The 27167-nt window shown below is 42.8% G+C and overlaps 1 protein-coding gene across 2 annotated transcripts; it reads right to left on the bottom strand.

Annotated features, from left to right (window-relative positions):
* Positions 1 to 1685: 1685 nt before the first annotated feature.
* On the bottom strand, positions 1686 to 25373 carry LOC124140770 (cytochrome P450 2D6-like). Of its 2 annotated transcripts, XM_048400162.1 has the most exons (7): positions 25236 to 25373; positions 13497 to 14180; positions 8407 to 8619; positions 7540 to 7657; positions 5667 to 5929; positions 4919 to 5046; positions 1686 to 4164 (listed from the first exon to the last, which is right to left on the bottom strand). In XM_048400162.1, exons 2-7 carry the CDS (start codon positions 14103 to 14105, stop codon positions 3939 to 3941), a joined length of 1557 nt encoding a protein of 518 aa, XP_048256119.1. In that variant the 5' UTR covers positions 14106 to 14180; positions 25236 to 25373; the 3' UTR covers positions 1686 to 3938. The 2 variants fall into 2 exon arrangements, with proteins under 2 accessions (XP_048256119.1, XP_046364469.1); XM_046508513.2 differs by lacking the exon at positions 25236 to 25373 and having other exon boundaries at positions 13497 to 14437.
* Between the last annotated feature and the right edge of the window lie 1794 nt (positions 25374 to 27167).

Here is a 27167-nt window from a genome sequence, read left to right as displayed (position 1 = left end):
CTGTGTAGAGCTCCGGGAATGTAATATCATTGTGCAGAGCTCCGGCAACGTAATATTAGTAATACTGTGTAGAGCTCCGGGAACGTGATATTACTTTGTAGAGCTCCTGGAACGTAATATCATTGTGCAGAGCTCTGGAAACGTAATGTTACTGTGCAGAGCTCTGGGAACGTGATATTACTGTGTAGAGCTCCTGGAACGTGATATCACTGTGTGGAGCTCCTGGAACGTGATATTACTGTGTAGAGCTCTGGGAACGTGATATTACTGTGTAGAGCTCTGGGAACGTGATATTACCGTGCAGAGCTCCGGGAACGTAAAAGCACTGTGTAGAGCTCCGGGAACGTAATAGCACTGTGTAGAGCTCTGGGAACGTGATATTACTTTGTAGAGCGTCGGCAACGTAATGTTACTGTGTAGAGCTCTGGGAACGTGATATTACTTTGTAGAGCTCCTGGAACGTAATATCATTGTGTAGAGCTCTGGGAACGTAATAGCACTGTGCAGAGCTCCGGGAACGTAATAGCACTGTGTAGAGCTTCGGCAACGTAATATTACTGTGTAGAGCTCTGGGAACGTGATATTACTTTGTAGAGCTCCTGGAACGTAATATCATTGTGTAGAGCTCTGGGAACGTAATATCACTGTGCACAGCTCTGGGAACGTAATATCACTGTGCAGAGCTCTGGGAACAGAGAACGCCCTTGGAACGTAATATCTCTATGCAGAGCTCCGGGAACTCACTCCAAAAATACATTTCCAAAATAACCATCACAGATGATTGTAAGGAACGCTTACTGATGAGTATTGGTATTAGTTTATGAGTGAAACGGGTTATCTCTTAGGGTCATCTACCTGTGTGCCTGTTTACAACAAATACCTGTTTTTCAACGGCCCATGACGCTTAGCTTACAATAGAGGAGCAGAAGTATCATGTAAGCAGGCGAGCTGATACCCCTACAGGAAAAGGTGTACGCCAAAGTTGTCACGTACTCCCTCATTATTTGTGTACCGACAAGTAAGCACAACTGTGGACAACTGTAGGGTGGTCAATTACATACGGCGTTAAACCCTAAACTAGGCTTGACGGCGTTGACCCCTAAACAAGGCTTGACGGCGTTAACCGAACTCAATTCAAGATTTAAAGATGGAACTCATGAATTTAAATTGAATTTCAAATAAAATAAAACTCTTCTGGTGAGATTTGTGTTGTTAATGTGACATGTTTGCATTCGCCATAAATCATAAAAAGCAATTTGAAATAGAAAGAAAACTTTCTTTTTTTCACCCAGAAATGTATTTAGCGGCATCAAAAACAAACAAACAAACAAACAAACATGTTCCCCGGTTTCTCCTGAAATGTGGTTTGTTGTGTATGCAGGTAGAAAATCTTTATAGTCATTATTTTCATGTTATTATCAATGTTAATTTTGTATTTCAATTTGCGTCCATTGTTAATTAGTATGCAAAAAATGCTGAGTAATTATGTATTCCTACACTGTGATTCGGTCGCTTGCTTCAGGGAATGCAAATCATATTTTCACCCTTTGACATTTGGTCATGTGACCCAAATTAGCCAATCACAACACAGAAAACACTTTCTATAGGTTTACAACTTTCAATAATTGATATGATCATATTTACTTCTGCCTGTAACTAAATGTCGCAGTAACATCATAACAATCTCATTTTGGACATTATTTTATTTCCAGTTATGTGTTACAACATGTTACCAATGGCACCACTCCGGCCATACCAAATATTTGTCCACATATAAAAATTTGAAGATTTGAAATGGACGGTTTTGAACTGCAGAGAAATATCAAAAGCTTATTCGCTAAGCGTCACAGCGATCAACCAGTCAGGACAAAGGTAACAACACATCGATAAACCAATCAGGACAACGTTACAGCGGAAACCAATCTAAACACGTTTAACGAATCGGATACATCTCGCATGGAGAATTACAACCACGTGACAATACTTGATTCAAATATCTAGGTTTGTAACGGGACTTTTTTTTAAATTATTCTTATAAAATCTTGATAACTTTTGATAAATTTTGATAAGTTCGCATTTTGTTTTAGAACTGACGGCTTAAAGAAACTTTGTATGATACAAATGGGAGCCACCCATGCCCACATTGTTGGAACGTTTGGTTGCTCCCATGTTGCTGTACCTAACCTGACGGAACGTTACAGACAGACCGAGCAGACACCAGACAGGCCAAGAACAGGCAGATCCTGGGTAACTACGCCCAATGAAGACCTGTACTTGCGTACTTTGCATGTCCGGAATCGATTCCTGACAGTGACGTCATCAGCGACAACTGCTTTAGGTAGGACATGTGGTTAGTCGACAGACAGTGGCCTGGCGACTCAGAGCTCAAGGAATTCGAGCCTTACAGAGGACAGCTATCGTCGTGTTCGACAGAAACCACTTACTCCAGCCAATTGACAGGAACTGTTCCAGGCCCTCCAAGAGGAATGGTGACGTATCCCAAGTGACGTCATCAGACGACCGAGTTTTTCTGTGCGCGTGTCTTGTAGCAGGGGGTGGTTATCCACGCTATTCAATTACACGCTATTAATGTGACGTGTAATTGAACTTATGTGTGCGCCCTTGGTCCATTACGCTGAAAGCTTGTTCTTGACACCCCACGACAATTAGGGCAACTGTCATGACAATACCGGATGCTGAATGACTTTTTCAATACATTTTACTTCATGCATCTATCTTTTGTGGTTTTTAAAGTAGAGTGATTTTAAACTATGGTAATGTTTCTTTTGGTCGTCAGTACATGTAAATATAAAAGACATAATAATGTTCTTATTAGTACTTTAAAGAAGTGTAAACAATGAAATATTATATTTTCTTGTAACATCTTTACCGGGTACAGTTTATGTTCACATATAACAAATTCCATTATCATATAAAAAGACATCACAATAAAACTGTGCATTATATTCCATAAGGATAATGCATACTGGCCATGTGAAATTAATAAATATTTGACAGACACAAACAAACAAGACATTAACCGTGAAATGAAATGCCTATAAACCAATAAGGTCGGGATACGTCACAGTGTATGCTGAACAATATGAACACATGTATAAATCAGTATATTCCTGGGTGACCTTGACAACGCAACACAGACGCAGAACAATGAACATACGCAGAACAATGAACAGTGCAACCAGGCAAAAGTTAAGGCCATCCACTATGAAGTTCATCTCCTAAACATATCCGATGCGGTACCCTTTTGAGCTCAAGAATGGTTCTAAAAGAATAAGGAAACACCAGTCAAGTTGATTCTTGTTGAAAGACTTCGATGTCATTTCATGACAATGGCATTTCCAATATTACTACACTACGACATCAAGGGCCGACCATTGGACAAGCCACGTTTGTGGCATAATAGTGGCATAGGAATCAAATTAACCTCTTTGATTCATGTGTGCATCAGTCAAAGAAGATGTCGGTTTATGACCTCAAATTTGGTCTTGTCGTAGTGTAGTAAGACTACTCTGGCGGAAAGAGGCGGGGGAAGTTCGAAAAGTAGTCTTACGGTCCCTCGGTCTGACGGTGTTACCTATACCCCAACAGGTCTTACCACGCCCACCAAGGCCGAAATCGAGGTCGTGAACCCTGAATACCTTTATTTAATCCCTTAAAGCGCTGAGTGAGACTATGAGATGATGGGATCCGAGATATGGCATCTATTGCTTGTTCTAGGGTCGTTGGGGGTGTTATTGTGTGCTTTATATCCTATTTTCGATACCCGAAAATGAAATTGTCAAAACGATTTTATTGCTCTCACGATAAAATTGTCTAATCTTGTCACTAAACAAACACGTTCAATTGATTCAATAAAAATCTTGTTCTGTTGGAATAAAAACAAACTGAATGTTTACAAAACAACAACCAGCCACAATCTACCCCGTTCCACCTGTTTTTCTACATCGTACTTTACAATGCACGTACTCTGGCATCAGAATGAGGCCGGGTTCCCAGTCGGCAGGGTTGAAGGACGGAAGTGGTTCGTCGTCGGGTGGTAAAAACTCAAATTGTTGAAAGACCGTAGCAATGAACATGAAGATTCGGGACCGGGCGAAGTTTTGACCAGGACAGCTACGCTTCCCTACCCCGAATTGCACAAACCTGGAATAAATATTGATTTTATCAAAACCAGTAAAATTTTAGGCTGGCATCTGCTGGTCTAAAAGGGGGTATCGCCTTAATTTTAAAATGTACACAAATACCATGTTGTTTTTCTATATAGATAACATAAGTGATGAGCGAGCATGGCTTTCCTCTGTATGTGTTTGGTTTGTCATATCAATATCCATGCCACGTCATTAATCCGCACTCACTCAGATGCTATATACATTTCCACCATCTTCCCAAGGGCGTTAACTGACTATAAGAAACTGGACTTGTATAGTCAGTTAACTCCCTTGTCTCGGGAAGATGCATTGCCACAACTCAGCTTACACTTGGTGTCATCACTGCTTTTCAGTGAGTAAGTGAGTGAGTGAGTTGGATTTAACGCCGCTTTCAACAGTATTCCAGTTAAATCGCGGCGTGTCAGCTTAATGTGGGAGGAAAGCCCGAAGTGATGCAGGTCTCAGACGTTTACCACTTCGGTGAAACCCACGAGCACGGGTATGGTGCTGACAAACCTAGAAACATAATCGGGGCGAACCGGGATTCGAACCCACAATCATAGGTTTCTGGCTTGCCCAAGGGACGCAACTCTGCACAGCGAATCGCGGCGCCTTAGACGACTGGGCCACTCGTGCCCCCTGATTTTCAGTGATTCATTCATATAATTTTCACCGCTATTTTGCCTTTTACGTTCAGTGGAATGTGTTTCGGACTGATTATGCTCTTGCGTTGGTGTTTTATGTCCTACCTTTGTCTTGCCTCACTTAAAGGGCTAACGAGACTGCCATCTTCTTCCAGGAACCTCTCCGGACGGAACAGCCAAGGATCCTCCCACACGCTGGGATCATGGTTCATATAGTACAGGTTCGGCAGGAGCTGAAACCGGAGAGGAACATCTGTCATTTGTGTGAGGGAGTGAGTGAGATTCATGTTGATGCATTCTAGTTATATGACGGCGTGTCACCTTAACATGGGGGACACTTGACAGAGGACTAGACGATTTCCACTTTTGTAAAATATGGGTTTTGTGCTGACAAACCAAGGATCATAATGTGATTGAACTGGAATTCGAGCCTTCTATCATCGGATCCTGCACATCTAAGGGACGCAACTTTTCAGAGCGATTACATCGCTTTAGACATCAGCGTCACCTAAAGACACATTACACGACCATCCTACATGTATTTATTTTAAACCAAATAATGTGCGTCAGTGTTATTTTCCAACGAACTACCACCCAATGTGTTTCGATGTCCACGTTACATCAGCGAGTGAGCGAGTTACATCGGCAGTATTGCAGCCATGTTGTGACTAGCATTAGAAATATAATCGGTTCAGCATTAGCTGAATTTTATTGACAGACCATTGCAGTAATAAAGTTGAGCTTTTGAGCAGACAGAGCTCGTAAAAGTGAGTGAGTTTGATTTTACACCGCTTTAAGCGATATTGTAGCAGAAAAATAAATATTTATATGAGCGCCGGCTTAATATTCTTACCAAGGATTCTTTGGGGATCCGCCATCCTTCGTAATCAATCTCTTCTCTGACCATGTGCGGCAACCCCAAAGGCAGTTGGCTCGTGTATCGCATCATTTCAAAGAGAAGAGCATCAAAGTACGGTATGTTGTCGTGGTCGTTCAGACAGGGGACCCTGTCACCAATGACCTCGTCGATCTCCTTCTGCAGCCTCTGTTGGATGTCCGGTCTGTGTAGGACGGTCAGCATCATTCCAAGGAGCGTTGACTTGGACGTCACGTACCCTGCAGGAAGTACACAAAAAAAGATAAGCAAGCTGCGTTGACTTGGACGTCACGTACCCTGTAGGAAGTACACAAAGGAAGATAAGCAGGCAGCGTTGATTTGGACGTCACGTACCCTGCAGGAAATACATAAAGTAGGATAAGGAGGCAGCGTGGACATGGACGTCACGTACCCTGTAGGAAGTACAACAGGGGGAAAATAAGCAAGCAGCGTTGACTTGGACGTCACGTACCCTGCAGGAAGTACATAAAGTAGGATAGGGAGGCAGCGTGGACTTGGACGTCACGTACCCTGCAGGAAGTACACAAAGGAAGATTAGCAAGCAGCGTGGACTTGGACGTCACGTACCCTGCAGGAAGTACACAAAGGAAGATAAGCAAGCAGCGTGGACTTGGACGTCACGTACCCTGAAGGAAGTACACAAAGAAAGATAAGCAAGCAGCGTGGACTTGGATGTCACGTACCCTGTAGGAAGTACACAAAGGAAGATAAGCAAGCAGCGTGGACTTGGACGTCACGTACCCTGTAGGAAGTACCCAAAGGAAGATAAGCAAGCAGCGTGGACTTGGACGTCACGTACCCTGCAGGAAGTACACAAAGGAAAGTAGGCAGGCAGCGTTGACTTGGACGTCACGTACCCTGCAGGAAATACATAAAGTAGGATAAGCAAGCAGCGTGGACATGGACGTCACGTACCCTGCAGGAAGTACACAAAGGAAGATAAGCAGGCAGCGTGGACATGGACGTCACGTACCCTGTAGGAAGTACACAAAGGAAGATAAGCAGGCAGCGTGGACATGGACGTCACGTACCCTGCAGGAAGTACACAAAGTAGGAAAAGCAAACAGCGTTGACTTGGACGTCACGTACCCTGAAGGAAGTACAGGGGGGGGGGGGGGGGGGGGGGAATACGCAAGCAGCGTGGACATGGACGTCACGTACCCTGCAGGAAGTACACAAAGGAAGATAGGCAGGCAGCGTTGACTTGGACGTCACGTACCCTGCAGGAAATACATAAAGTAGGATGAGCAAGCAGCGTGGACATGAACGTCACGTACCCTGCAGGAAGTACACAAAGGAAGATAAGCAGGCAGCGTGGACATGGACGTCACGTACCCTGCAGGAAATACATAAAGTAGGATAAGGAGGCAGCGTGGACTTGGACGTCACGTACCCTGTAGGAAGTACATAAAGTAGGATAAGGAGGCAGCGTTGACTTGGACGTCACGTACCCTGTAGGAAGTACATAAAGTAGGATAAGGAGGCAGCGTTGACTTGGACGTCACGTACCCTGCAGGAAATACACAAAGGAAGATAAGCAAGCAGCGTTGACTTGGACGTCACGTACCCTGTAGGAAGTACACAAAGGAAGATAAGCAAGCAGCGTGGACTTGGACGTCACGTACCCTGCAGGAAGTACACAAAGGAAGATAGGCAAGCAGCGTTGTTGAGTGCGGCGTTTAAACAACAAGCCAAGCGAGCCTGACCATTCGATCCCGTTCGTCGCCTCTTACGACAAGCATAATCTCCTTTAACGGCCAGCATGGGTTGCTGAAGACCTATCCTAACCCGGATCTTAACGGGTCGCATAGTACATAGTGACACCTACCGGCAGCCACCAGTTCGAAAATGAGGGCGAGGACGTCATCTTTCGTCACCGGGGAGTCTTCTTTGGAGGCCTCTTCCAGAAACTTATCAATGACACCATTTCCGGACCGGAAGTTGACCTTAACAGGAAATTAATTATTGTCAGACACACCTTCGCGTACAGGGGATTATAGTGAGTGAGTTTTTATGCATCTGATAGCAATATCCCAGGCATGTTGCGGCGGGGGGCACTAGAAATAGGCTCCACGCATTGTACCGAGGGGCAGTGGGAAGGGTTAAAACCAGGGTCTTTGGCTTCAAGTACAGAGCTACCCAACGTTTTTGGTATACTAATAAGTACATGTGAACAAGGAATACCCTAACCTACACTGAACGGTGTGTGTGTGTGCGTGCGTGCGTGCGTGCGTGCGTGTATGCGTGCGTGCGTGTGTGTTCGCGTGTGCTGACGCCGTTGTTTTATCCCTATAATGTTTGTTTGTTTGTTTGTTGTTTAACGCCGCACTTAGCAATATTCCAGCTATATGACGGCGATCTGTAAATAATCGAGTCTGTACCAGACAATCCAGTGATTGACACCATGTGCATCGATCCACGCAATTGGGATCGATGACATGCATCAACCAAGTCAGCGAGCATGACAACCCGATCCCGTTCGTCGCCTCTTACGACAAGCATAGTCGCCTTTTACGGCAAGCATGGTTTGCTGAAGACCTATTCTAACCCGGATCTTCACGGGTTCCCCCATAATGTCGATCAAGCAAGATAACAATAAACAAATAGATTTATAAAAGCAGCATTTTCGGAAACAGGCCGTTTTTAATACCCGTAAATGGTCAGCTACTTAGAAGGACAAAGCTAATGGCCTTACCTTGTAGTCGGTGAAGAACAGTTTCGTGAGCTGGGCCCTTAAGGCCTCTGTCCTCTTCCAGCGACGGCCATAGCTGTTGGGGAGATGTCGGAGAAAGGGAAGGTTGACCAGGACAGCTTCTTGGTCGATGCTCAAGGACCTGTTGAGGTGGTCGTCCAACTCTCTCATCATGGCGATGTTGTTACTGCCGGGTGCAGGGGATTCACCAGTTAGCTGAACAGGAAGCACAGAGAGTGACAGAGTGAGTATTTACGTCTGGACGAGGAAAGCACGAAGTGAGTGAGTGAGTGAGTTGGGTTTAACGCCGCTTTTAACAGTATTCCAGTTATATCGCGGCGTGCAAGCTTAATGTGGGAGGAAAGCCCGAATGGATGCAGGTCTCAGACGTTTACCACTTCGGTGAAACCCACGAGCACGGGTATGGTGCTGACAAAACTAGAAACATAATCGGGGCGAACCGGGATTCGAACCCACAATCATAGGTTTCTGGCGTGTCCAAGGGACGCAACTCTGCACATCGAACCCGGGTTTTCAGTGTGACGAAAGTTTAAACAACTAGGCTACCAGACCGATGTACGTCGAAGAACTTTACAATTTTGAAGACACTCAATCACGGATATGGAGCTAATAAACTAAGGATTATGATCAAGGTGAATCCTAGGATTCGAACCTGCAGTCATACGATCCCGGAACGTGTAACGGACGAAATGCTGCACATAGAATAGCGGCGCGTCGGACGACCGGGACAGAGAGATTACTACAGGAGGGTCTTGGATACAAGTTATCTTACGTGTTTTATCTAGAGACGTTTTGAGTGAGTGAGTGAGTTGGGTTTAACGCCGGTTTTAACAGTATTCCACTTATATCACGGCGTGCTGCCAGAAACCCAACTCACTCACTCTTCCTGAATGTATCATACTGTTTTAGTCATGTGCCGTTTGGATGTTAACATGAGACTAATTTCAGCACATGAACATATTACAAATTGTACAAATGTCATTTTTGAACCTGTTCACGCTGCCAATTAGTGCAACCGTTTCACACCATACACACGTATGTGGCAAGGTCGTTGGAGGCCATTGGCCTTGATATGTAACAACTATGAACTAGCTTAAGCTGTCAAGGCCGTTAGTAGACATGTATTTGTATCGACGGCGTACACATAAAAGGCTTTAAGTACCAGTCTTCACTGAACGAAGTGACCCTGAGTCTGCCTGTTCTTGGCCTGTCTGATGCCCGGTCTGCCTGTAACGTTGCACCAGGTTCAGTAACACGGGAGCAACCACAATGTCAGTCGTGGAATTTCTGTGGTGTTTTTGTTGTTTTTTTGTGTTTGTTTTGGGGTTTTTTTTCTTTTTTTATCAGTCTGCCCGGTCTGTCTGTAACGTTGCACCAGGTTCAGTAACACGGGAGCAACCACAATGTCAGTCGTGGAATTTCTGTGGTGTTTTTGTTGTTGTTTTGGGGGGGGTTGGGGTTTTTTTTTCTTTTTTTATCAGTCTGCCCGGTCTGTCTGAAACGTTGCACCAGGTTAGTAACAGTAACACGGGAGCAACCACAATGTCATTCGTGGCATTTCTGGGGTTTTTTTGGTTTGTTTTTTGTTTGTTTGTTTTTTGGGGGTTTTTTTCTTTCTTTTATAAATCAGTGTGAGTGTCTGACATGCCATCAGTATCATCTATTTACCCTTATTGCACAAGAAATTTCGTCGTCAGTTTATTCATGATGCTGTAATTCTTTATGGTTGTTTATTTCAGATCGACACGGTGTTTCCAGAATAACGGAGTCGGGATTAAAGAGTTTTCACAATCAATCTGGGACATGTGGGGATATAAATACAACAATCAATCTGGAACGTGGAGGCGGAGCGTACACAATAATCAATCTGGGACATGTGGGCGGGGCATAAACAACAATCAATCTGGGACATGTGGGCGGGGCATACATATATAATCAATCTGGGACATGTGGGCGGGGCATACACAACAATCAATCGTGAACGTGTAGGCGGAGCGTACACAACAATCAATCTGCGTCATGTGGGCGGGGCATAAACAACAATCAACCTGGGACATGTGGGCGGAGCATACACAACAATAAATCTGGGACATATGGGCGGGGCATACACATCAATCAATCTGGAACGTGTAGGCGGAGCGTACACAACAATCAATCAGCGTCATGTGGGCGGGGCATACACAACAATCAATCTGGAACGTGTAGGCGTAGCGTACACAACAATCAATCAGCGCCATGTGGGCGGGGCATAAACAACAATCAACCTGGGACATGTGGGCGGAGCATAAACAACAATCATTCTGTGGCATGTGGGTGGAGCATACACAACAATAAATCTGGGACATGTGGGCGAGATATACACATCAATCAATCTGGGACATGGGGGCGGGGCATACTCAACAATCATCCTGGGACATGTGCGCGGGGCATACACATCAATCAATCTGGGATATGTGGGCGGGGCATACACATCAATCAATCTGGGACATGTGGGCGGGGCATACACATCAATCAATCTGGGACATGTGGGCGGGGCATACTCAACAATCAATTTGGGACATGTGGGCGGGGCATACTCAACAATCATCCTGGGACACGTGCGCGGGGAATACACATCAATCAATCTGGGATATGTGGGCGGGGCATTCACATCAATCAATCTGGGACATGGGTGTGGGGCATATTCAACAATCATTCTGGGACACGTAGGCGGGGAATACATAAAAATCAATCTGGGACATGTGGGCGGGGCATACACATCAATCAATCTGGGACATGGGGGCGGGGCATACTCAACAATCATCCTGGGACATGTCGACGGGGCATGCACAGCAACACATCTGTCTCCAATGGGCGGGACATACACACAAATTCACTTTTCTCACACATTACAAGTAAACAAAAATTCAAAGTAGATGACATTAATTTATGTGCAGAGTTGCGTCCCTCCAAAGTGTCAGGATCCTTTGAATGTGGGTTGGTATCCCTACATTCGCCTGACTCAGTTTGTCACCACCGTACCTCTACTTATGGGTTTCCCAATAATGGTAAATCATGGAAAGTCATATATCACTTCGAGCTTTCCTCCCACATTAGTTGGTTTGGTTGGTTGGTTTGTTGTTTAACGCCGCACTCAGCAATATTCCAGCTATATGACGGCGGTCTGTAAATAATCCACGCAATTGTCATCGATGACATGCATCAACCAAGTCAGCGAGCCTGACCACCCGATCCCGTTAGTCGCCTTTTACGACAAGCATAGTCGCCTTTTACGGCAAGCATGGGTTGCTGAAGATCTATTCTGACCCGGATCTTCACGGGTCTCCTCCAACATTAAACTGACACACTGTGACATAACTGCAATACTCTTTAAATCGGCGTTGAACCCAATACACTCACCATTTATACCACTGCGGTTTTTTTACAACGACCATAATTCTATTGAACATTTTTTATCTCCATACACGAAGTAGATACTAACAGTATATAATGTTTATGCAGCTACTTGTAAACAAAATTATTGTATTCATACAATAAATAACCGCCTAAACGATATCAGGACAGAGGAGACATTGACGCTCAAGCGTTGGTGTTGTCATGAACACTGATTCTCAATAGCCTCTATATCGTTATCCACCTACTGTCATTTTAATCATATATTGTATACCCAAAAAAAATACAAATACTACAATTTTTTCTGACAGGCAAACAGACAGACTTTATTCTGTACTTTAGAACTAAAGTAGAGAATTTAATTTGTCTGCGGTTGAAGCGGAAACGATTGTACGTGAAACCAGAATTCATATGAAATAATTTCGGATTTGTGCCCAACACGTTATGGCCATAACCAAATGGTGTCCTTCACATCGACCTGATTGGTTACCCACTGACCTTCACCTTTGTTTGGATCAAGCTCCACCACGATCTAAATGTCAAAGTTATCCACTAAAAACCAGTGTCACGCCAAACTGAGTCATTAACGCGACGGCTGACTGTTTTAACTGATTAATCATATGTTGTTTGCTTTCACGTGTCATGTCTACAAATCGGAGTTATCATTATTTGACAAAGTTGAAACCAATTACCTTTTTGCATGGCTCAGTCACCTAAAGCGCAGCATTCGCACAGTTGCGACCCTTAGTCTTGCCAGGATCCGTTGATCGTTGAAATGTGGAACTGATTATATTTCAGTATTGCGTTTTGAAGAAATTCAATTATCTATCCAATAATTCAGCCATGAAAATTTTGAAACACATTAAGTAGGCCCGATTGTCATCCTTGTTTTGTCTGAGATAAAATGATGACCTTACAAAATACCGACAAATAGTGAAAACTGCCTGCATTAAACTTAACATGTCGCAATTACACCATTTTCTTTCTTACTGAGGGGAGGAGAGGGAGTACAAGGCTGTTATAAGAGGTTGAGGGTAATTGTTTTCTATAAATATTTCAGAGCAGGTTCAAATGACAAAGCGAGCTGTAGACATGTTCGTAGCGGCTATTTGTAGCAGTGGACATCTAACTTTAAGAACAACTCAATTTGCGCTATTTGACCTACAAAAACACTGAGAGATCATTAAACAAGTAGTATTTAGGAATTTATTTTATCAAGTGTGTCGCCTCTTATCGATACAGAAAAAGTGAGTGAGTGAGTTGGGTTTAACGCCGCTTTTAACAGTATTCCAGTCATATCGCTGCGTGTCAGCTTAATGTGGGAGGAAAGCCCGAATGGATGCAGGTCTCAGACGTTTACCACTTCGGTGAAACCCACGAGCACGGGTATGGTGCTGACAAACCTAGAAACATATTCGGGGCGAACCGGGATTCGAACCCACAATCATAGGTTTCTGGCGTGCACGGGGGGGGGGGGCAGGGTGATGAGGAGGAGGTCCTGTGATATACAAAATACGCAGAGTAGGATATATATTTATATATATATATATATATAAACACGCATACGCACACGCACCTTATTCTTAAAAATGGTAATTTGAGAACAATTATTTGTATCACATGTATGAAAGCAGTATCAAAACCATTATCAGTGTTGGGACAAAGTCATTTGTACTCACCAGAATATGAAGCACGTTCATCAGATACTTGGAAATGATCTCCTGCAGTTGCACGTTGCCGGTCTCAGCTTCACACTTTATATCACGGACAGTGGTCACCATCTCGGACCGGAGAGTCTGTTCAATCGTCTTGCCCCCGTCCACGTGCATGTTTATCGAGGAATGAAACAGTTGCCGAAGTTTTCTCCAATACTTTCCAGAACTGGAAAAGGTGATGCCGCAGCCTCGGAACATGTACTTGCCCACAAAACTAGGAGGTCGGTCGTTGGTAATGTGTTTGTAGGTTCCAGAAAACAAGTCACGGATGACCCGCACGGAGTTGAGGACAACCACGGTCTGTCCTGGGAGCGACACGGAGAAGACTTCCCCGTATCGTCTAGTCCATTGTTCAAATTGTGCATGAGCAGAGTTTGAAAAACCAGCTTTGAACAAGTCCCGTAAAACAGTCAGGAGACTTGGCCCCGGAGGTAGGGATGATCTCTTTCTGAACAGAGCCCACTTTGCGACCAAAGCACTGCATCCCAATACACCAAAAGCCAACGAGAGGCTTGAGACGAGTTCCATTGTAGATTTGGACACCGGGCCGCTGGTACTGTCGTGTTGTTTCATTGGATTCGCACTTAATATACAGCTGAGTTGTGTGGGCGGAACTTCAGGCCGCCGGGTGTCATTATAACCGCCAATCTATATATGAAAGAGAGGGATAAAACAGGATTTGATAATAGGCGGATATTTATACACTTGTGTGTCTCACGTCGGCCCCTACCCTCAACCGTTACCCACGTGGTAAATGTGTGCGGTACACGCGGTTCTTTTAACAGTAGAGCGGGTTTAGTGCTGCTGTACCACCAAACTGTCTGAAAAATAAATCGCGACGAACTTTTAGAAGCAATAAAAGAAAACGAAGCACCAGACCATCCCAGTTTATATGTACCTCGTGTGGGCTGTAACCACCGATACCCCCCTTTGTGTTGTTGAACATACCAAATACTATGTAACCACGCCCCCTTCCCTTGACGATAGACTCCTCGTGTGTATAAACATGCCTGCACGTAGCCCCGCAAGTTAGTGGAGCGTACCCACTGTTTAAAACTATTTTGATTAAGGCTGTGTTACTACCCCTGATATCCACATTGCCTAACGATGAAAACTATTACACCTTCTATAGGGAAAGTTATATGTGACGTTAAAACCTCAAACACGTCACCATACAAACTGTTGAAGCAAATATAAAAATCTATTTCAGAACGTACGAATTTCCACTTTGTAAGGCTCGTGAAATGCATTTATCTTCTCACAATATTCACGTTTCGAGAAAATACAGCTTAGATAACGTAATGTTCTAATTAAAACCATACACACGGCAATGAAACAGCCTAAGCACTAAGGAATATAGAAATACTTCTACTGAGTGATACATTTCTTGACCTCTTCCCAGCTGTGCCCGGAGATCGTGTCCAAGTGATTAACAAGCATTTCAGACGACACGGTGAAATGTCTAATTCTGAATGAAAAGTTAAACATTATTGTTTGCTCTAAGGGGCATAATGCTGGCCTCGCGTGACTACGGTTCCCGAATTAGCACATCCATGTATGGAGGCAGTATACCTCTCCTCATTATCAAGCAACCCAGGGCTTTGGAAAATATCTACTTTGATGATAAGACGTCATTTCCTTAATGTCAACGCCAGTCTCGATTATGTGCCGAAACTGATTCCATTGGGCGTAAGCACCGCCTCCGTGGTCTAGAGGTAGAGCGTCCGCCCGGAGAGCGGAATGTCCGAGGTTCGATCCCCGCCCGCGTCATACCAAAAGACGTTTAACGATTGTACTTGTTGTTACCCTGTCTGGCGCTCGACATTAAGGGGCTAAAACAAGGACTGGTCGGCTCGGAGTCAGTATACCGTGTCTGAGTGGGGTATTCATGTTAATCTGCGGCATGGTATCTCAGTGGGCTAGCACTATAAATCGGCATCAGTCCGGACTAGTACAAGCAGCCACACAAACACACACACGTACATGCACGTCGCTATATAAGTGCAATAATCTTGGACGCGACGTTAAACCCCATTCCACCACCACATTGGGAGTAAAAGGCAAAATAGTGATGAAAGATGTCTAAAAAGGTCACTGGTAATCAGTGATGACACCAGGTGTTGGGGATAGGGGTGAGCATGTCCCGCTCTACCGGTAGCACCCGCCATACACAATTCTCCTAAAAATGTCAATCTATGTTTGTTGCCTGACGCCACACCCAGCAATACTCATGCCATTTGACAGCGACCTTTGAACAATCTAATCTGGACCATACACTATATAAACCTCCGGCTTTAGAGGGGGGATAGGTCAAAAAGTAAGACCTCTCGGCCAACGTTTTGACCTATCACCCCTCAGGTCAAATTTCCCCCTCAAACCTCCTCCTCGGTTGCGAACCTTAAAATTCAGTGCCCAGTATCACACGAAATGAATGAATGAATGAATGAATTTTGCTTTACGCCGCATCAGCAGGTTTACAGCCATTTGCGATTGAGGGGACGTTAATTTGGAAGAGCAGTGAATACATAGCACTATCATATTGAAATATGTAAAACAGTTTGTGAATATTTTTATGTCCTTTTATTGTCTCTCATTTGTTTTTCCACAGTGAAAAAAAAGCAAGGTCATCTCGAGAAGAAACTCCGTATTACCCCGTGTCTGGGTGTTTAGAGTATTCAACAGATCTTCCAAAGGGTCGAGGGAGGCGATCTGCCTCCGGTACCTCTCCCTTCACCAAACATGATCAGTGTAAATATTTCTGAATATTTAATGACGAAAATGTTCTTTGTATTTAACGAATATTTATTTTCAATGCTTTATAGTTCTTCTCTGTTGAGATCAATCTACAATCGGTAAAATACAATATATTTAGGATTTAGCTATAAACACGTATGTACCAAACTTTGTCTAACGCGAATGAAAAACTGCCGACTGGATCTCGCAGATAAACTGTGTTGACCTCCTTTGACGTGGCCTCCTTTTTGGACAGATTTTGGAGGCTCTATGTGGTGACGTTGTACTTTATGTCGCGTCGAGGCCCTGCCTGTTTACTAAGCCATCTGTCCAGAAACGGGGACAGTTATACAAACGTCGACTCGGGACACATTAGGGTCAGCTTTTAATACATATGGACATGTTTACGTGTAAATACGACGAACTGAATATAACAATGGTAGTCTGACACCCAGATGGAGAGGTATGTGAGTTGATGGATGGATGATGGAGGTTAGATGGATATATATTAGATGGATAGATATATGAGTGGATGGATGGATGGGGATTGGTTGGATAGATATGTGGGTGGATGGATGGTGATTGGATGGATAGATATGTGAGTGGATGGATGGGGATTGGATGGATAGTTATGTGAGTGGATGGATGGATGAATAGATATGTGAGTGGATGGATGGTGATTGGATGGATAGATATGTGAGTGGATGGATGGATGATAGATATGAGTGGGTGGATGGGGATTGGATGGATAGATATGTGAGTGGATGGATGGATAGATAGATATGTGAGTGGGTGGATATGTGAGTGGATGGATATGTGAGTGGATGGATGGATGATAGATATGAGTGGGTGGATGGGGATTGGATGGATAGATATGTGAGTGGATGGATGGATGGATAGATATGTGAGTGGGTGGATATGTGAGTGGATGGATATGTGAGTGGATGGATGGATGGGGATTGGATGGATAGATATGTGAGTGGATGGATGGATGGATAGTTATGTGAGCGGGTGGATGGGGATTGGATGGATAGATATGTGAGTGGACGGATATGTGAGTGGACGGATATGTGAGTGGATGGATGGATGGGGATTGGATGGATAGACATGTGAGTGGATGGATGGATGGGGATTGGATGGACAGATATGTGAATGGATGGACGGGGATTGGATGGACAGATATGTGAATGGATGGACGGGGATTGGATGGATAGATATGTGAGTGGATTGATGTGTGAGTGGATGGATTGATAGAGATTGCTCATTGTTTAACGCCACACTCGGGAATATTCCAGTTATATGACTGTAGTATGTAAATAATCGAGTCTGGACCAGACAATCTAGTGGTTGGCATTATAATCATTGATCTACGCAATTGGGATACGATGACGCGCATCACCCGATACCGTTAGTCATCTCTTTGGACATACAAAAAACTACGGTTATAACGAACTCAGGGAACCACTAATATTATTTCGTAATAACCGTAGTTCGGTATAAGTATATATACATAATATATATAACAAATGGCCGGGTTCGTTATATCTGTAAGTTCGCTATAAGCGTGTTCGTTATAAACGTAGTTTACTGTACTTGCTGAAGATCAATTCTAACCAAGATCTTCACGGACGTTATGTGAATGGATGGAAGGATAGAGATAATATGGATAGATATATCAGTGGATAGATCGATAAGACTTTAGGTGGACAGATATGTGAGTGGACGGAAGAATAAGTGCGTTCATGAGCAGATAGGTGGATACATTGGTGGGTGGATATATAAGCGGGCGGTTGTATAGATATGTGCGCTGTGCGTCTTTACAATGAAAGCCACAAACCCGTTTCCATAGTCACAAGAAATGTCGGCAAAAAGCAGAGTCCCTTGTATCCCCACAAAATCATGACCGTGTTTATGAAATACGATTAAATCGTGCTGACATCAAAAGCAGCAATTCACATTGAGAGTAATATACACATGAGCCTGAGTCAATTTGAACTAAACTTTCAATGCGGTGGGGGCGCTGGGATAGCCAAGTGGATACAGCGTTCGCTCGTCACGCTGAAGATCCCGGTTCGATTCCATACATGGGTACATAGTGTGAAACTCATTTCTGGTTTCCCCGGCGTGATATTGCTTAAATATTGCTAAAAGCGGCGTACAACCACTCTCACTCACTCACTGACTCACTCTCTGCGGCGTGTCACGTCTTCAGGATACATGTCATGCATAATGCTGTTATATCGGTGTTGGTGAGAATAGTCATACGCCGCTTTCAGTGATATCAAGTCACAAGAAATGGGTTTACCGATCGAACAGATGGCAAACCATCAATCAATCATACAATCAATCAATCGACAAAGGATTTAGTCTAGAATGACGAAACGTCTGTATCAAACTGTCTCGCGAGTATGCAAAAAGTGCCACTGGGTCTTGCAGATAAACACCGTTGACCTCAGTTACAGTTGCCTAGTTTCTGGACAAATCTCATGAATTAAACAATGAGCTCTGTGGTGTAGCTTGTTTATGTGTCCGTCTGTCCCGAAACGGGAACAGTTATAATGAGGTCGACTTGCGACACATTCGAGACAGCTTATAAAACGTGCTGACATGTTTACTGTGTATATACGACATGCTGAATACTACCCATATATAATATCTAATATCTAATACTCTGGCGGTAGAGTGTAACAGGTTTGTGTACTGACGCATTTATAGCCTACATCTTTTGTTTGTTTTGTTTTTTCTTTAACGCCGCACTCAGCGATATTCCAATTTTGTGACGGCGGTCTGTAAATAATCGAGTCCGGGACATGCAAACCAGTCTTTGACATCATGTCAAACCATTTGTTTGTTTGTTTGTTTGTTTGTTTTTTTGTTTAACGCCGCACTCCAATATTCTAGCTACACGATGACGGTCTGTAAACAATAGAGTCTGGACCAGACAATCCAGTGATTGACATCATGAGCATCAATCCACGCAGTTGTGATACGATGACAAGTAAGAACCAAGTCAGCGAGCCTGACCACCCGATCCCGTTAGTCGCCTCTTACCACAACTCACAGTCGCCACCCACGGCAAGCATGGGTTTCTGAAGACATTGTTCTACCCCGGGTCGTGACGGGTCGTGACGGATATGTGTAATAGATTAACTGTATTGGGGGTTGGACAGTTAGGCCACGGTAAATGGGTAGATGGATGGGAAAGTGGTTTGATAGATGAATCGGTGGCTCGATAGATGATTGCGTGAGCGAGTGGTTCTAAATCTAAGTGATAAGATATAGAGGATATTATATGAGGTGAAATGGGGTTTAACGTCGCGTCCAAGATTATTGCACTTATATAGCGACGTGCATGCGTGTGTGTGTGTGTGTGGCTGCTTGTCCGGACTGATTTATAGTGCTAGCTCACTGAGATACCGTGCCGCAGTTTAACATGAATACCCCACTCAGACACAGTATACTGACTCCGAGCCGACCAGTCCTTGTTTTAGCCCCTAAATGCCGAGCGTCAGACAGGGTAACAACAAGTACCATATTTTTACGTCTTTTGGTATGACGCGGCTGGGGATCGAACCCCAGACCTTCCGCTCTCCGGGCGGACGCTCTACCACTAGACCACGGAGGCGGTCTTATATGAGTTATCATTTCATACTATGTTTACAACACGTGTGTCTAAATTGAGGCACGAGTGTCGTAAACATAGAATGACATGAACACCAATATACAGAGGTTATCACGCGAGTGTGTTTGGGGATGGTAAATATCCTGTATTTGGAATAAACATTGTATTTAGCGAGGATCGGCAGGATATTTACCATCCCCAAACACATAAGCGTGATAAACTCTTTATCATGTAATGTCATTCTTCAACATCTGTGCCCGACCATCTCTTCCCAACTCTCACAAACATTACCTAAAGATTGCAAGTATTCCTTGAATGTGCGCAATAATATATATTAAGCCAGAAGGTGAGTGATGTGTCAGTCGAACAGTGACAGTAGCCAATATAGTTCCATCTGAAATCTGTTTCTTAAACAGTGGCGTAACTACATTTATGCAAAACAACAACTGCCTACACAAATTGTTTTGTTTTGCCTACAATCCATCGGTCTGTTCGCTAGTGTAACTGCCCTCGTATATGAGACGTCGCGGCCACAGTCAGACTTTGTTGACTGTTGTCCTGTTCTCTTATAATGTAACGAAGTGTAGTCAGGCGTACACACAGCGACAAAACGAAACAAGGTAACAATTCTGACATATTTCGGCCAAATCCAGCTGTTTTAATTTGGGGAAATGGTTCCAAGCCGCTGAGGTCGACAAGTACAGAAATGGAAACTGATCCCGCTTGGCTAGCCTCGTGTTCTCGCAAATTGTTTCGCAATTTATATCGCCAAAGTTGCCAAAACTTGAAAAATGCCTTAGCTACGCCACAGTAAGACACTGACTTTCCTTATATTATACTGTTCTTTTGGTGATGATAGAACTCTCCGGATTTTCGATGTTTCTTTTTGACTCGATCGCCGAATGACGCTTGTTTACAAACACTCACTCTGAAAGTAGTCCCTACTTGACCTTTGACATTTGCATTTCTATCCGCATATGACCCCAAAGGATATAGTTTTTATCCATTGGATTTATCCTGCCGAGAAACATAACCATTATATGATCAAATTTTCTATTTATTACCGAAGAAGATGTCTACATACAGAGACGCGTTTTAGTGTTTACCTACAAGGACAGCAAGTCGCAACAGCAGCGGAACCACAACTTGTCGAATGACGTCAACAATCTTCCGCTATGACGTCGTTTCATTCCGACCTCAGGTCACAATAAGATTCGAATGACGTCAACAATACACTGTATTATCGTGACGTCATATGACCCTAGGGTACATATGTTTTTTATGAACCCCGATATGTTTGCCCTTGTAGGTAATAATATTAGGTATGGTGTCTTTAATTTGCCGTATACGGTGTCGTATTAGGTTAGCAGAAAATAATTGGGCGAAGCGTGAGCCGATCCTAATATTTTTTCTGCTAACCTGATATGACACCGTATACGGCAATTAAAGACACCATAACGAAATTATTATGCCGAAATGTTTAAACTGTTTTGTATCGTTTTGGCACATGTCATGTCAAAATGAAATCTTGACACTTACAACTTGTATTAATGACAGGACCAGTACATGTCTCCGATACAACGCTTTAATGTAAACATAAAGGTCAACAATTGAATATATAACGCGCACAATGTGAACGTTTATACAAGTGCTATAGCTAAAATTATCATAAAAATGCTCGCATGTTATCAAAAATATGCGGGCCACTGCAACGTGATAGCAGTCCACATGTTCCTAACTAAGGGCTGCTATCTACTTTATTGCTATGTGACGTCATTGGCGTCATGTTTATTGTTTCTGAGGTCATCCTATATAATGTGCTATGACGTTGCTATTTGTAAATCAGTGACCTCCGTTGTGGGCTTTTTTTCTCTGTGTTAATTAATAAAGTCACGAACGTGTATTTTTTAGTAATTAATGATTTTGCACATCACAATTAAATGATATATAAACACAAAACAGTGTTGAAAAACGAATTACTGTACCAGATTTTTCAGGTGAAATATGTGCGATGGCTGCTGGAAAATCCAAAGTGGCTGCTACTGACGGTATACGTCTCATATTAGGTCAGTAACAATCGGGCACATATGGGGTTCGTAGTTCAGCTCTCTGATTGGTCAATCTCACTTTGAGGCATAATGATTACAGCTGTGTGCGTGGATTGATAACTGAGTGGATCGATAAGTGGGTAAAATGAATATGTGTCATGTGAACGTGAATGAATAGATATGTGTGGGTAAGTAGATGATTGGATAAGGGATTAACTGATAGATAAGTGAATAGGTGGATGGATCAGTGATTAGATGTATAGATAAGTGGGTAGGTGGATGGATCAGTGATGAGATGTATAGATAAGTGGGTAAATGGATGGATAAGTGATTAGATGTATAGATAAGTGGGTAAATGCACGGATCAGTGATGAGATGTATAGATAAGTGGGTAAATGGATGGATAAGTGATTAGATGTATAGATAAGTGAGTAAATGGATGGATCAGTGATAAGATGTTTAGAGCAGTGAGTAGGTGGATTGATCAGTGATTAGATGTATAGATAAGTGAGTAGGTGGATAGATCAGTCATTAGATTATATATAAGCCAGTAAATGGATGGATCAGTGATTAGATGTATAGATAAGTGAGTAGGTGGATGGATAAGTGATTAGATTATATGTTAGTCAGTAGATGGATGGATCAGTGATTAGATATATAGATAATCAGTAGATGGTTGGATCAGTGATTAGATATATAGATAAGTGGGTAAATGGATGGATCAGTGATAAGATGTATAGATAAGTCAGTAAATGGATGGATCAGCGATAAAATGTATAGAGCAGTGAGTAGGTGGATGGATCAGTGATTAGATGTATAGATAAGTGAGTAGGTGGATGGATAAGTGATTAGATTATATGTAAGTCAGTAGATGGATGGATCAGTGATTAGATGTATAGATAAGTGGGTAAGTGGAAGGATCAGTGATAAGATATATAGATAAGTGGGTAAATGGATGGATCAGTGATAAGATGTATAGATAAGTGATTAGGTGGATGGATCAGTGATTAGATTATAGATAAGTCAGTAGATGGTTGGATCAGTGATTAGATGTTTAGATAAGTGAGTATGTGGATTGATCAGTGATAAGATGTATAGATAAGTGAGTAAATGGATGGATTGGTGATTAGATTATTGATAGATGGAAGTGTGGGTAGACGATAGATAAGTTCATATATGGATGGGTAAGTGAGTAGATGGATAGATACGTGGGAGACGTAGAGATAAGTGCGTGGGTGAGTTGCTGCATAGATATGTGAATGGATGAGTAGAGGCATAAATAGGTGGGTAGATTGATAGATAAGCGTAGATGATCGATGAGAGATATGTGAATAGATAAGTGCGTGGATTACCAGCTGTTAAGTAATTGATAGATAAGTGTTTATTGGGGTAGCTAAATGCGTGTATTAATTAGTGAATGGTTGATAAGAGCGTGGGTGAGTAGGTGATTAAAAGCTATGTAGGAGGACAGATAGATAAGTGAGTAGATGGATAGAAAGAGGGTGGATGGATGAATGGGTAAATGGTGGATAAGTCTTTAGATTGATGAATAAGTGAGTAGATTGATAGATAAGGGAGTAGATGGATTGATACTTGATTAGATGGAAATATAAGAGGGTAGATGGATAGATAAGTGAGTATATTGATGGAAAAGTGTGTAGGTGGGTAGTTAAGTGGGTAGATGGCTAGTTAAGTGAGTGAACGAGTAGATGATAGATAAATAGGTAGAAAGGTGTGTAGATTAGTAGCAGGGTAAATAAGGGCGTGTGAGTAGACGATAGATAAGGGAGTAGATGGATAGATAAGGTAGTATATTGATGGAAAAGTGAGTAGATGGATTGATAAATGAGTAGATGGATAGAACAGTTTAGATGGGTAGATAAGTGGGTAGATGGATGGATAAGTGAGAAGATAATAGATAAGTGAGTAGATAAGTGAGTAGATGGATGGATAAGTGCGCGGATATGTATATAATGGATAAGTGATTAGATGGGTAGATCAACGTGAGCGTGGGTTGTTTGGCAGAGGGATCTCAGTGGGCACAGATAGTTAGATGGAGTCAGTGGGTGGAAGTGTGAAGGAATACTAATCAGATAATTAACATCCAAACTGACAGACGGGAAAATATATCTCGTTCAACGCAACTATATCTGGTTAATTAGTATTTTTTTTAATAAACAGCTATTATCCTAAGCAAATTATCCCAGTGACGTAAATATCGCAATGAAGACTAGATAACGTTGCATGTCCCGGGTTGTTTAGAATATTCAAAGCGCGATGGATTTCCCATCTCATAATTGTCTTCGTCAATATAGCTATCATAGAAATAAGCAGAACGTCAGAAGCACGCTTGCTTCTCCTTCAATAGAAAGATGGATCCCACCCCCGCAAATTAAATATCACTGATCTCTCTATGGAATAGTTAAAGGCACCACATGGATGAAGAACTGATGTCTTTCAGGAAATGTTGAACTCTTCTCTTGTATATTTTTAGACCAGACATTCATTAATGTAAATCATATATAGCGGTTTGTTGAAGAATTTAATTACATTGGTTGATAAACTAATCAAGAAGAATCTGGCTTCCTCAGAGCCTCATAGATACATGACACAAACAAACAACATCCAAGTTGGAGAGACAGCGAGATCTAAAATTGAGATGAAATCTTGATGAGTGAGTGAGTTGGGTTAACCCCGCTTTTTACAGTATTACAGTTATATCGCGTTTTATAATTCCATTTACTTCGAATAAAGGCGTCATACAGACGAGACTCCATTTAATATCACACTCAATGACAAGTCATTAATTTTTGGGGGGTATGTCAATGTATTTAAATATGAACCTTGTATGTCTGTTACCGCAAGGAATATGTCATGTTATCAAAAAGGTTCAAGAACTAATCTTGGCACGATTAAAGTTTGGAATGTTCTTTTACCGTCTACGTCAGTGGCGAATGGTCATAAGTCACGATCAACATTTGTTAAGGGCGAGTCGGTAGACTCAGTCACCTGAGGCGCAGAAACATGTTGTGCAGAGTTGCGTCCCTTATGTGTGCCTGGATCCTATGATCGTGGGTTCGAATCCCACGATCACGGTTAAGGTGCTGACAAACCTAGAAACATAATCAGGGCGAACCGGGATTCAAACCCACAATCATGGATTTCTGAAATGCCAAATGGACGCAGGTCCGCAAGAGAATGACGACACCTTAGACGACTGACCACCTTAGCATTTAGTGGTTCGACATATCACCATGATGTGAGCATATCATGCGAGACTGACCCTTCAACATGCCTTACCTGTGACGCCGAGTCCTTGAAACTGTTTCTCCACAAATTCGGTCGAGAGATGCACACTGCCTACTTCCGAGTGTCACTCACGGCCACTGGATCTCCCGTTGTATCAGAGCATTGTCCTAGTGAACACTGAGCTTCATATCGCAGATAAAGAAATCCACCTCTGCTATCATCTTTTTTAACCACACTCTGGACATAATCTTATCAGTATGCCTTGTCGATTATGTATCGTCTAGTCTGGGATTTGGGCGAACAAACAGAGATAGCCTATGTAAAGAAAATGTCTTAAAGAATTACTCACCATGTCCTCCCACTTGTCAGACCCCGTACGTTGTGTCAGACTCGATACATAGGCTTGTGTCTGCTTTATGTTTTGTTTGTTTTCGTTTGTTTGTTGTTTAATTCCGCACCCAGAAATATTCCAGCTATATGACGGCGCTCTGTAAATAATCGAGTCCGGATCACACAATCCAGTAATTGATATTATGAGCATCGATCCACGCAATAGGGATACGATGACATGCATCAACCAGGTCAGCGAGCCTGACCACCCGATCCCGTTAGTCGCGGTTTTAATCATATGTTTGATTTTCGATTGAAAATATCTTAAGTTAATACTCCTATATGGTTGTTTTTTTTAAATATAATTTGATTTAAAACTTTTTAAAATTAAAAATAATCGCATATTTGGTGCACTGCTGATTGGTATCTTAGACATCCAATGCATTTGCTTTTATCGGCACAAATGTACAACATCTCCAAACACGATAGGGGTCATGTGGTTGCAAATTTATTCCTTATCCAAGTCTTCATTGAACCAATTTATTTTTTTCAAAATTACACAGCCACAGATTACTTTTTACAAACTGAAGCAGGAATGAGTGATGGCAACATAGACATAATCAAATTTAACAACAGTTCTTTCAACTTTCAATTTCATAAAAATCAAACTAGGTATACTTTCTTTTTCCCCTTAATTTATTAATAATGTAAAACAATTCGAGTCTGGACCAGTCAATCCAGTGATTGAGATCATGACCAAACGGTCCACGCTGTCGGGGTACGATGACATGCAAATCAAACCAAATCAACTAGCCTGACCCCCCGACTCCTGAAGTAGCCTCATACAAGCACAGGGGGCATGGGTGGCCCTGTGGTCTAAGGCGCCGCGATTCTCTGTGCAGAGTTACGTCCCTTGGTCACGCCAGAAACCTATGATTGTGGGTTCGAATCCCGGTTCGCCCCGAAAATGTTTCAAGGTTTGTCAGCACCATACCCGTGCTCGTGGGTTTCACCGAACTGGTAAACGTGTGAGACCTGCATCACATCGAGCTTTCCTCCCACATTAAGCTGACACGCCGCGATATAACTGGAATACTGTTAAAAGCGGCGTTAAACCCAACTCACACACTCACTCATACAAGCACGGGTTGCTGAGTACCTACCTTTGTACCCGGATTCCTAGCGGGGTCATATACCAATAACACATGCGAGGCGTTATCAAAGGGCACACAAGCCAAAACGTGAAAGGTACGTGTAGAGATGACCTGTAGCTGTGTCAACTGACCCACGGACTGCCAATTGGCTACAGCTCTTGATATGTCATACTGAACTGCATTAACGTGGCCTTTAACCGGACCAGCCTGACCACAGATTTACATAAGTGTGGGGTGGTTAAAAAGCCCTGAGCCTAACTATGATGGACTGCATTGGTGGAGTTACAATCTAATTACATTCGATACCTCAAAATTAACAACCTTTTCAAGGAAAGAAATTCGGGTGAATGCATAGATCTATCGATAGCTTACATGTCGATACATATTAGAACTGTATACGTTCGGCATGGGAACATTATCAGATGTTCTTGTCATTCATTTGGTCACAGCAGCTAAACAAACAATATAAAAGCTATGTCAGAACTATGGAATACTGTAA

This window comes from Haliotis rufescens, unplaced genomic scaffold (assembly GCF_023055435.1).
Source record: "Haliotis rufescens isolate VD_foot unplaced genomic scaffold, xgHalRufe1.0.p SCAF_2, whole genome shotgun sequence".
Lineage (NCBI taxonomy): Eukaryota > Metazoa > Mollusca > Gastropoda > Lepetellida > Haliotidae > Haliotis > Haliotis rufescens.
Note: the sequence above shows the minus strand (reverse complement) of the source record. Positions and strands in the feature narration are given on the sequence as shown.

What these genes read in the sequence shown, in the direction of transcription:
- LOC124140770 (XM_048400162.1), bottom strand. Translation starts at nt 14,105, where the DNA reads ATGAAACAACACGACAGTACCAGCGGCCCGGTGTCCAAATCTACAATG. An exon ending in TGAACGTGCTTCATATTCTG is followed by an intron (nt 8,620 to 13,496) that starts GTGAGTACAAAT and finishes CTTCCTGTTCAG; the next exon opens with CTAACTGGTGAATCCCCTGC. An exon ending in TTAAGTGAGGCAAGACAAAG is followed by an intron (nt 4,165 to 4,918) that starts GTAGGACATAAA and finishes TATTTATTCCAG; the next exon opens with GTTTGTGCAATTCGGGGTAG.